The following is a 12,746-nucleotide window of genomic DNA, read 5'->3' as shown; positions in this document are numbered from 1 at the left end:
GGAAAATGTAAAGGCATCACAAAAAGATCTGATCTGAGATGGTGGTTCTTCAAAACAGGTTCTGTGAAGACGGCTTCTGAAGCTCTTGTAGCTTTAGTTTCATTTATATAGCCTCAAATACAACCCAAATTCTCTCAAGATGCAACAAAGGGAGGAGGAGAAGAGGAGAGAACAAAAGACTTAAACAGATTAATTCCGTCCAGATAAAAGATATGTAGTGCAGTTGTTAGCACTTCCAGCAAAACAATCATTGCTCGTCACAGACTTCAATCAACACATTTTAATAATAATTCAAAGTCTGAAAAATTAATCTATTATCCGTCTCTGATGACCTGCATGTGTTTTGTGTGTTCTTCCACATACTGCCTTCCTGCTGCTATTTGCTCACTGCGTTTAAGAGTTCAAGGACAAGGAAAGGATCGTCCGTCATTGCCAGGATGGGCTATAGGAACTGTATGCATTTTTTTGTTTGTCTTTTTCACGTGATTTTATGGATGTTAATGACATGACAGATACTTAAAACAAACAAAGGCCCAACAAATTCGGGCTGGTCTTGCCAATTTGGGGCTTATCTAGAGGACGCTCTCAGAGACAGGTTTGTGCGGATATACGGGACCGCATGCTAACTGCCGCTCACACAAAAGACCTGACTTTGGCGGCAGCTCACGATATGGGACCAGCACATGAGATAACAAAGCAAAATGCGCAGCAGTGGTCACACAGAGCTTTCAAGGCTAACGCCATTTCCAAAGCAGCCATGTCAAAAAAGGAAGCGTGCAGGAAGCCCTGTTACAGATGCAGGAGGATATTTTTCCTCTCTTTCAGGCCAGAATCTTTATACCGTTTGGAAAGGGTAGTTCACCAACGCACAAATCACGTGACAATTTCTCACGTTTTGGATATTTATTTGGTACACAGAGAATAGATATTGATTTCAGCGCTGAGGCTTCGGTCAGTTCACCTTAGGGGTGAAAAGAACCAAAAGCCCCACTTCAGGGACGTACAGTGACCTTATTCTACCTAGACCCCACCCGTCAATTGGGAGGAGTACTGTTTCTCATGTGTCATTGAGTTTCTATGTGTAGCCAATTAGCTTCATCTGGTCTCCAGCAAGTGAGATATTAGGGTGTGATGTGTCCTAGTCTGTGAGCAAGCTGCAGCAAAGCGAAAGACAACTCCTGATATGGTGAGATAGCATAAGTAACATTCTTCTTGATTCTTCCCAAGGTTATACACAGGCTGAAGGCCTTATTAACCCCTTTAAAACCCAACAAATCCACCCTGTCTAAAATGGGTGTTTGGGTGCAATCTAAACTATATTTGTAACCTGGGTCTCCTTCCAGCAGTCACGTGAACGTGCTCCCCCAAACACGTTGCCATCTCTCCGGTAGGCGCAGGTTGTGTGTGCAACATCTTTGGAAAATTAACTAACATTCACTATATGTGTATAAAATGGATATATACGTATATATCAAAAGCCAAAGCCTAGAAGCAAGCCACAAAGCAAAATGCTATTTTGACATTGTAAGGTCAGTTATTGTAGACCCTGAGCTCACACTACATCATCCAGGTCAGGCTTGTTGTCAGAGTCCCCATCTGAATATTGGAATGGCCTCTCCTGTATCTCAGCACTTGGATCGAGCAGAGGCACGCCCTCTGCGACGTTCATCTGATACGCTGGTGGCGCTCCCTTGGACTCCATATTCCCCAGCGCCTTGTTGATACACTGCACGATGAGAGCCCTAATACATGGGATACAACAACAACCAAACAGAGCAAACACCACAAATGCAATAGCCAGCGAGCCAGCTATGCTAGCTACTAATTTTCCCCATTCGCCAAAGATTCATCATATTTTGTCAGGTTGGTCAGTCTCTATAGCCCTATGTAAAATGCAAGTTTGAACTCACGATGGAAGAAGATTGTGTACATTGGGGTTTCAGAGTGGTCATCTCAGACAAACTGCAAAACACTACTGTCATAGTTACATGATAGCCACTGGGGTATGGTAGAAATGAAATCTCTGTCCAGAAGCTTGTTTAGATGATGTTGAAACTGGTAAATTCATGCGAGGTATGTAAACAACAGTGCAGCATGCCAGCACCTGTACATGGAAATGGGCTTCAGGTCCATGGGAGAGAATCCATCTTGATTTTGCAAAGGTCAATAAGCAGATGTTCCTTGTGATTATGGATGCCTATGCTCGCTGGCCTGAAATATTCCACATGCAAATTACCACATCTAGCAAAACCATAGAGACTCTTAGAGGTCTGTTTGCAGCATATGGTTTACCAAAATAGGTAGTGACAGACAAAGGACCTCAGTTCATTTTAGGTGAATTTGAGACGTTCCTTAAGAGGAATGCTGTAAAACACATTAAAACTCCAACTTATCATCCAACCTCGAACGGCTTGGCTGAAAGATTGGTCTAAAATTTCAAAAGATCTTTAGCCAAGAACAACACGTTCTTTTGCAACATTGTATTGCTAAGTTCTTATTTGGCTACTGCAACATGCCACGCTCAACCGACAAGAAAACACCAGCAGAGTTGTTTCTGAAGACTTGTCTCAGTCCTTCCCTACTGAGAGTCTTCCAAACCAGTCAGATAGGAAGATAAACCTCAGGTCTTTCTCTATAGGTCAGGCTGTGCTTGTGAAAAACTACAGGGGATGACAGAAGTGGTTAAATGGTGTAATAACTGATGCTTTGGGTCCTGTAACATACTCTGTGTCTGTAAATGAAATATGTGTAAAAAGGCATGTAAATCAGATGCTGGATGCAAAGAAAAAGACAGGACAACAGACTGTGATTAACATTGATGGATACTTGGATTACCATGTTGATCCTGGAGATGACCTGAGAGACAGTGAGACATTACTCAGGTGGGTGAAACACCAGAAGAAACACTCAAGGAACACCAGAGCATGTTTATAATCTCATTTATACTGATAATGTACAATAACTCATACACTTCTACGTAATTCCTTTTATATTACTGGACTCTGGACTCATCGTGTGCAGTACAACCATGTTTATAATGATATTGCGCAATGTTCACTCACCATGTGCAATAATTTCCTGCTGTGCAATACACCATATTCAATGTTATTATAGAGCAACAACTCAGAACACAAGTTCACTTATGCTTGTACATATTGTTATATATATTTCTTATATATATATTTCTATCATAAAACTTGTTTGTAAATCCTTTGCAGTCAATTACAGCCCGAGTCTGGAACGCATAGACATCACCAGATGCTGGGTTTCATCCCTGGTGATGCTCTGCCAGGCCTCTACTGCAAATGTCTTCGGTTCTTGCTTGTTCTTGGGGCATTTTCCCTTCAGTTTTGTCTTTAGCAAGTGAAATGCACGCTCAATCGGATTCAGGTCATGTGATTGACTTGGCCATTGCATAACATTCCACTTATTTTCCTTAAAAAACTCTGGTTGCTTTCACAGTATGCTTCGGGTCATTGTCCATCTGCACTGTGAAGCGCCGTCCAATGAGTTTTGAAGCATTTGGCTGAATATGAGCAGATAATATTGCCCAAAATACTTCAGAATTCATCCTGCTGCTTTTGTCAGCAGTCATATCATCAATAAATACAAGGGAACCAGTTCCATTGGCAGCCATACATGCCCACGCCATGACACTACACCACCATGCTTCACTGATGAGGTGGTATGCTTTGGATCATGAGCAGTTCCTTTACTTCTCCATACTCTTCTCTTCCCATCACTCTGGTACAAGTTGATCTTTGTCTCATCTGTCCATAGGATATTGTTCCAGAACTGTGAAGGTTTTTTTTAGATTTTTTTTGGCAAACTCTAATCTGGCTTTCCTGTTTTTGAGGCTCACCAATGGTTTACATCTTGTAGCGAACCTTCTGTATTCACTCTGGTCTTCTCTTGATTGTCGACTTTGACACACATACACCTACCTCCTGGAGAATGTTCTTGATCTGGCCAACTGTTGTGAAGGTTTTTTTTTTCACCAGGGAAAGAATTCTTCTGTCATCCACCACAGTTGTTTTCCTTGTTCTTCTGGGTCTTTTGGTGTTGCTGAGCTCATCAGTACATTCTTTCTTTTTAAGAGTGTTCCAGACAGTTGATTTGGCCACACCTAATGTTTTTGCTATCTCTCTGATGAATTTGTTTTGATTTCTCAGCCTAATGATGGCTTGCTTCACTGATAGTGACAGCTCTTTGAATCTCATATTGACAGTTGACAGCAACAGATTCCAAATGCAAATAGCACACTTGAAATGAACTCTAGACCTTTTATCTGCTCCTTCTAAATGGGATAATAAGGGAATAACACACACCTGGCCATGGAACAGCTGAGCAGCCAATGTCCCATTACTTTTGGTCCCTTAAAAGGTGGGAGGCACATATACAAACTGTTGTAAATCCTACACCGCTCACCTGATTTGGATGCAAATACCCTCAAATTAAAGCTGAAAGTCTGCAGTTTCAGCACAACTTGTTTGTTTCATTTCAAATCCATTGTGGTGGTGTATAGAGCCAAAAAGATTACAATTGTGTTGATGTCCCAATATTTATGGACCTGACTTTAAGTAACATCCACACCAATGCCAGGTCCAACTGTTTCCCAGGAGAACATTGCATTGTGACAAGATGGTCAATGTAATTTACTTTTCTATCTGAAAGAGATGGTGGTATACAGAGGATCAACAAAAAAATAACTTCATGCCTAATATGTCAAACTTCACTAAATCACCACGTCTACTGTTCAGCTTTGTCAAGGAGAAGCATTTCCTTAACAATTTCTGGAGTGTTGAATTCCACCTATGGAAGATATTCACATTTTATTGTATTTGCTGTCATTTCTCACTCAGACTTTCCTTGTTCAATTTCACTGTTAGATTTTACATACCTGCTCCCTGGCATGACTGACTGGGACTTGCAAATGAACTTCTTAACAAAACCTGCCCTACTGGTGTTCCCCTGCCACAACAAGTCAAAATGCCAGTTTAGTTGGAGTTGCTGCAAACTGCTACAATTTATTCTTGCTCTGACTTCTACCTGTTGCATATGTGAGAGTTCCAGCTTTCTCCTTCCTGGTTACCTCTGCTCTATGGTCCAGCAACAACTGCCTATAACAAGACTCAACAAGACTCAACAAGCACTGTGCAGTGATATCTTTTTGTATTCACAGACCATCTGAGAGAGCAGAACTTGAGATAAGCAAACAAAATACAAGAATTGTTTTCATCCTGTCAGAACAAGGGTGTGGAAATCAGGCGTTAAGCAGTGTATGGGTGCAGATGTTGAGCGATGGCAGTTTATAAAAACTGAGCTAGGCTGTCCCAAGTATATACAGCACTCCCTGTTTTGCTAACATGTAAGTGATTGCGAAAGTGTCCCCAGAATAAGAGCATTTACTTGTGACAGCACACTCCCAAATGGGATTAGATTAGCGCTAGAATGGCGTACATTTACAGCTCACGTGTCCCTGATTGGTCTAATTTTCCACATTCCTAACTCCACCACAAGGACAATAACTTGGTTGTGTTTTCTCCCCACACTCTTCCCTGTGTATATCAGTGTCTCTGTTCATCCACCTTGTATTTGATTCCTTTTTGCTGTCACAATGTGAATAGGTTGGGAACCACTCATCTATCTAGAGCATACAGTGTAGGTGGAGTTCTCGTAACTGTGTTCACAAGAAAAGGCTATTCATGACTGAGTAAATAGAAATTTTCCATGTTTATGAGTTTCGACATGTTTGATGAGTTTTTTTGTTGTTTTTTTTAGACATGGAAGCTGTGGATGTCAAGTTCATATATTGTAATTTACTTGTGCAGAAGAACACGTCAGAAGAAACTCATGCTTTCTTTATGTCTTTGTATTTCCTTAATCTAGACCCTGACAGTTGCCCTCTTTTATGACACTAGCAGCAAAAGTTTTTTTTCAGTGGAAGTGACAAACCTGACAATTGCAGTGCTTCAAGGGCAAGCTTCTGCTTATTCCAACTCTGCAAAGATTTATTGACCAATCCTGTGTTTGTTTCACCTGATAACGTTAAGCAAACACATGACTGGTTCACAGGTTCCATTTGAAGGCTGAAATACTCGGCTGGTTACAATTGCATCCCTATCACCCAAAGTCATAGAAAATCCTAACTCCAAAAATAGAAACATGCAATTAACACACTTTTTACTTTTTTTTGCTGCAGTAGTTCATCAAATGTATGTATCAAGAGGAAAACCTCAGTCTCCGCCAAAGTCAACCTCCTCATTTGATGCATGCTCCGCTCACTCCCAACACAGCTGTGTTTAAGTTCTGTTTTACAGCTCAGTCTCAAAAATAAATACAAGAATCAGTAAAATAATAATAGCACCTGAGCAGAGGGACCATCATGTACGATGTAGCTTTAAAAGTCCTGGAGCCACTCCCTGCTCAATGAGCTTCTCCTCTTTACTTGAGGGCAGGGCGGAACCTCAGTCACAGGTAGTCATGAAGATATTCTTATTGAATGAACAAGCTCATTTTGGGTTAAATGAAGCACCTACGGCATTTTTGAACGAACTGTGGATATGTTAAAGTAACTGGCTGCGACTCAAATGTAAGATTTCATATCGTATACCGTTGTTTTTGTTGTTATTTATTGATTTATTGATTGCAATTTCTTGGAATCGCTTAAATCAAAGGAAAGATGTTCTCTGGTTGATTTCAGTGAGGTGCTGGCTCTGGACATTTGTTAACTTTAACACGATTTATATCTGAGACAGACTATAAGATTGACAACTTTTTATTTCTATCGGTTTCGCAAGACGAATTGGGAGACAGCGCTACTAGTCGGCTTGTTTGTATTTATTCGGATTAATTTTACCTAGGGACGTCACGTGAATTCGGAACACCGATACGTATTCGCACAGGATAAGCGAACTTTGATACAGCTTCACCTTTTGACACTTTTAGTCGCTTTGCAAATATACGTCCTTCATTGAGTGAAAACAAATCAAATCGCGGATTCGCACTTGGACCAGGGGTCCATTTAAAACTAGACCAATGATGCGTGTCGCTCGCTGACGAGTCGGCTCGAGACGGTTCTTTGTAGCCAACGAGAAGAGTCGACTCCCCTCGGGGAGAATCGAATCTTCTGCTCCTGCTCAGCTGTGATCACAATCCATGCAGGCAGGGGCATGGACAGAACAGAATACGATTATACTATTACTATATTACTATATTACTATACTATATACTATATTCGCCCGATGACAGCTGGGACAGAATCCAGCAACCCCCGTGACCTTAGTGAGGATAGGATGAGATAAATACTACAAATCCTCCATCACTGTGCTTGCTAATTCTGCTACCACTACATCCAGGGTGAGACATCTGGTATTTCTAAATGCCAGCTCGCACTAAGGACTGTTATTTATAGTGTCATAATGTTAACACCAGAGATGTAATGATATGAAAAGTTCATGTTTCAGTGTTTCCTTTTGTGCAGTGCAGTGAGCACTGAGCAGCGGAAACAGACCAAACATGCATAATTAAGTGGCAGCATTCGTACCCAACACATGTTGCTCTGCTGCTGTATGCATCCTGTCAATAATATGTATTTTTATAGGAGTAGCAATAGGTAACACTTAAAATTTCAGTTTCCTCTATTGACAAAAAATAGGAAAGTTTGACAAACAAACCACTATTCCTAATTCCCCACGTGCAATTATCTACAAGTTAACTCACGTTGCACTCGCTGTATATTTGTGGGTGGTGTTCATGGAGAAGGCTCGACGAATTAGAAGTATTACCTGCACTGTGCAGCTGCCTTCCGCCATGTAGCATGCAGCATTCGAGAGAGTGAGTGCTGCTGTGGTATCAAAACCATGACTGCAGCAATCAGTCATGGTTTTTTTTTACTGTGGTTTTTGTTAGATCCAGACTTCCCATTGCCATAGGCGTGTCTTGCCCACTCTTAGGGATGCTCAAGCATCTTATTAAAAATAAGAGTTGCGAAAAAACTTAGAAAGTATTTGGTTTAAACATAATATTTTAAGAAGGAAACACACAAGTTAGGTTAGATTTTTTTTTATCTCCTCCAGAAAGCTAATAGTGTAGGTTGTCAATCAACCACTGTCCACAGTTTAGATTGGAGCTGTTGTTAAGCTTTCGGTAGTTGGCATATGTGTTGATGTTAAAGCAAACGTGGAACTGTTTGACTGAATGTTTGATCATGCAGTCTCTTACCCTTTTGTGTTTTACTTCCTCCTCAGAGTGATATCTGCATTTATGTGCCCACAGCTGTCTTTGTTCATCAGACTACTGCAGGAGAACACCAGCTATGGGGTATCTATATTTATATCTATATCTATATCTATATTTATATCTATATCTATATCTTATTGCATTTTACATATTTGTATTTATATTTGACATTATTATGCCACATGATTTTGCATACTCCAAAACATTTGGTTAGTGTTTTAATTCAGTGTGTTTCTTGCAGAATCTTTCAGAAGACAAAGAACGCTTTCAAATGCGTGCTTTGTTTTCCAATTGCTTTCACGGTGCTCTACTTCACATCTCCGTCTTTGAGGTGAGTACCTCACTAGTGTACACTAGTGCGTCATTCAAAAGTTTTGCTTGCAGAGTCAACACATGAACTATAGCAAGTACGGAATGGACTGACAATAGAAAGGTTACATTCACTCATATACAGATAGTAAAGAGATAGAGAAATGGCCTCGTTGGAAATCAGCTAGTCACAACAAAGGAGCTCTGGGACCTATCCCCTACTACTTAAGGAAAATTAGGGAGAACATCTTTTACAACAGTTTAAGCTTCTATTTTTTCCAACAGATATTTTAGATTGGATGCATCTTTCATGTTTTCATTGCATGAAAAGAGATGGTGAGAGACACCATGTCTATCAGCAGTACGTCTAAATTTGCAATTCAGGGGAGTAAAGTGGAGTTCCATTAATTAGAGCAAATACAAGTATTATTATTGTTATTATCATAATGTGTTTTAATAAAATAACACATGTTCTTTTTTATATATATCAGAATTTTAATTGGTCTCCTACCTATGGAGAAATGTTCTCTGGAAAGTGCAGAGATGCTGAGTCTGGACAACAGAGTCGACGCCAGCCTGAAGCTTTGGTAAGACTATTGAGACCACAACTCACGTCATGGAAACCAACGTCTTAGTGTTTCACAACTGTCACAGAACTGGTCTGCCAATTTTTAGAGAGTGGAACTAAATATTAAACACATAAAATGTTAATCAATATAACAGTGTAGTCAGGACCACAGTAAGAAGAAAACTTTGTAAGTTACACACATTGAGCAACAATTCAATAGGTTAGATTGTTTATAGAGACTTTCTCTACAAACTTACACCCAGATCTAATTCATTATTAAGTCCGAAGTTAGTCCCAAAAGTCTGAAGTTCTGCGATCCAGAAGGCTTCTCGCCTACGAAGCGTCTCCTTTAGATCACCCCCATGTCTAGGCAGGACTACTTTTCATATGCCACAGTAGCTAAAGACTGTAATTGGATGATGAGGTTGTTTAAAGTGAAGTGCTACCGGGTTGTGTGGATTGTTATTGCGGATAGCTGAATGATGTTCTGCTATTAGTACTTTGAGTGTTCTCGTTGTCATTCCAACGTACACTTTAGAGCAGCTACATTTAATCAAATAGATAACTCCTGCAGTAGAGCACGTAATAACCCTTCTGATTTTATGTTTCTTACCAGTTTAATGGTGCAAAAAGGTGTCACACTTGCTCGTACAATCACACTGTGTGCATCGCCCGCGTTTATAGCATCCGGCAAAGAGGGAAGGTCACTTTTCGGTTTTTGGTACAGAGAGTCAGCATAGAAAAGTTTATCTTTTACATCTTTCCCCCGGCAAATTGTGATTCTGGGTGGTGTTTTAAATAGGTGGCCAATTTGTAGGTCACTTGATAGAATATACCAGTGTCTCTTAATAGAAGGTTTTATCTCATGTACTCTATCTGTAAAATTTAGAACACAGACTGCCAGTGGTTTATTATTTGACTTTCTATTACTCTGTGTTTGTGTTACCACTTTTTGTAGAGCTTCATCCACACATTCGTCTTTCATTAGTTGGTTGTCATATGATTCATTTGTATCGCAGATTCTTTTTATTCTATGGAACCTGCTCACTGGGATAATATCTTTCATGTACTGTGGATGGTAGCTATCTCTAGTACATTATTCCTGTCTATTCCTGTCTGTGAGTAGTTTGTTATCCACTTTTCTAATACACAGGTCCAGAAGGTTGATGGTGTGACTGTCATATTCCAATTTAAAAGTCAGTGATTCACTCTTACCATTCAACCAGTCTGTAAACTTTAAGAGTTGTTCAGGTGACCCCATCCACATGAAAAGAATATCATCAATGTATGGTTTCCAACACTTAATATGTGGCACAAATACATAAAATACGTAGACGTACATAGAGATTTGTATAGTTTGGGGCCATGGTGATCCCCATTGCAGTTCCTTTTATCTATCGATAAAAGTCTCTGTTGATACTGAAATAATTCTTAGTTCACACAATTTAAGTTGCCTCAAATAGAAATGAAATCACGTGACAGTTTCTCACTTTTAGGTTATTTATGTTCTACCTAGACTCCACCCGTACAGAAGGGAGGAGCTCTGCCTCTCAGTCAGTTCCTGCGTGTAGCCAATTAGTTTCATCTGGTTTCCAGTGTACGAAATATTAGGGTGTGTTGTATCTTAGTCTGCGAGCAAGCTGCAACAAAGCAGAAAACAACTCCTTATATGGCAAGATAGCGGAAGTAACATTCTTACTTATTTTTCCCAGTGTTTTGCACAGGCTGAAGGCCTTACTTAACCCCTTAAAACCCAACAGTCTTCTTCTGTTTCAGGTCTAGACGAGATGTGCTGACATGCACGACTTGGAAAGCTCCTGTTATCTGGGAGGGGATGTTTGACTCTAATCTCTACGACCAGTTTCACAAACAGAAGGGAACTTCTGTCGCTCTGACCGTGTTTGCAGTGGGCAGGTATGTTACTATTGCCTTTCCATTTATTCAGTAAGTGTATGCATAACTGGGCTAGGTGGCAAGATGTTAAAACTACTCTCGTGTTTGCTACCATCAAAGGTACCTGGACGCTTACCTCAACACCTTCCTGAACTCTTCAGAACGTCACTTCATGTTGGGTTTGCCTGTGACGTACTATGTATTCACTGACATGCCAGAGAAGGTGCCAGACATCAAGCTTGGTCCTCAGCGAAGCCTGAAAGTGATTAAAGTGGAGAAGCACTCCAGGTGGCAGGACATCTCTATGATGCGAATGAGGTCAATCTCAGATATCATAGAGTCGGATATTCGCCACCACTCCACACATATCTTCTGTTTCGATGTGGATCAGGTGTTTACCGGGAGATTTGGCCCTGAGGCTCTGGGAGAGTCTGTGGCTCTGCTGCATGCCTACTACTACCGCCTCCCAAAGAGGTTTTTTACCTACGACCACAACCCCAAATCCAAGGCGTACATGGAAACCGGGGATTTCTATTACCACGCTGCCATCTTTGGAGGCTCATGGAGAAGTGTGAAAGCTTTGACTGAAGCCTGCTACCAAAGCATCATGGAGGATAAAAATCATAATGTGGAGGCTCTGTGGCACGACGAGAGTCATCTAAACAAGTACTTTTGGTTACACAAACCAAGCAGAGTGCTTTCCCCAGAGTACTGCTGGGACCCCGACATTGGCTACAGGAGAGACATTCAAGTCACCCGACTACAGTGGGCACCGAAACATTATGAGACGCTGCGCAGATCCTAGTGTGTTTTAGGTATTTGTGAAGAAATTCCAAACTACATGTAATTAACTTCAGGTTATCCTGAACTGACAACATGGTTTACAGTAAATCCTCGTCCATGTCCTCATTCAAATGCTTCTTTATCAGTTCTGTCGGTCTGTTACTCCAATTACATTTACAGAGGATGATATTTTATTATTTACCAAATAAATACTTGTTCATGGACAGTTGAATTCACCCTGAGGTGTAAATAATGCATTGTGCCTAGTATATAAATGATCCGGTCTGCCTTTCCCTTTTTTTCAGATGGAACTTGTGTATCTGACATGGTAACAACTAATCCCATTCACTTCCATCCATGCATGCATTTTATACCAGGTACCAGCTGGCATGTTCAGTGTTTGTTGTTCACTGAGATGGACGGCATGGGGATGGGATCAGTTGTGATGATGATTTGGTATGAGAGATATGAGACATAGCAAAACTCTTAAACAAGGTTTTAAGTGGACTGAAATTACAAAGTTATATTATATATTTTTTCCTTTTAATTCTCCAGTTGACTTACTAGTTGATAGTTTCTTATACTGATCATGTATAAAATGTTTAATTAGCTTAACCATTCAGTTATTAAAAAGTACTGTAACTCAGGACTGTGTAAATCAACTGTTGATGTGATCATTTGTGTTTCTTATGATTGTATAAGCTCTGGAGGATGTTTAGGCATTACAACAGTACCTGATGAGATTTTTTCAGCAGATGTTGAAGTTATATTATTCTATTGCTGTTCTGTAACAAAGTCAGCTGTATTTGTTGTTTGTTTTTAAAGATGTGGTACTGAAATGTTCTTTTCTAAAACTCTTTCAATAAGAAATGCACAACAACAAAACTCACCACCTTGTCCCAGAGATGCTTGTTTCCATTTGTGTGTGTGTGTGTGTGTGTTTTTTAAGGTG

The 12,746-nt window shown here is 40.3% G+C and overlaps 1 protein-coding gene across 2 annotated transcripts; it reads left to right on the top strand.

Moving 5' to 3' along the window:
- Positions 1-6,452: 6,452 nt before the first annotated feature.
- Positions 6,453-12,683, top strand: LOC125006159 (alpha-1,3-galactosyltransferase 2-like). 2 transcript variants are annotated; one of them, XM_047581934.1, is made up of 6 exons: positions 6,453-6,592; positions 8,250-8,322; positions 8,483-8,572; positions 9,042-9,137; positions 10,895-11,032; positions 11,132-12,683. In XM_047581934.1, the coding sequence occupies exons 2-6, from the start codon at positions 8,318-8,320 to the stop codon at positions 11,814-11,816; spliced, it is 1,014 nt and encodes a 337-aa protein (XP_047437890.1). In that variant the 5' UTR covers positions 6,453-6,592; positions 8,250-8,317; the 3' UTR covers positions 11,817-12,683. The 2 variants fall into 2 exon arrangements, with proteins under 2 accessions (XP_047437890.1, XP_047437891.1); XM_047581935.1 differs by having other exon boundaries at positions 6,470-6,592; positions 8,278-8,322.
- The last annotated feature ends 63 nt before the right edge of the window (positions 12,684-12,746 follow it).

Source organism: Mugil cephalus, chromosome 4 (genome assembly GCF_022458985.1).
Source record: "Mugil cephalus isolate CIBA_MC_2020 chromosome 4, CIBA_Mcephalus_1.1, whole genome shotgun sequence".
Taxonomy (NCBI): domain Eukaryota; kingdom Metazoa; phylum Chordata; class Actinopteri; order Mugiliformes; family Mugilidae; genus Mugil; species Mugil cephalus.
This window is presented reverse-complemented; position numbering and strand designations above follow the sequence as displayed.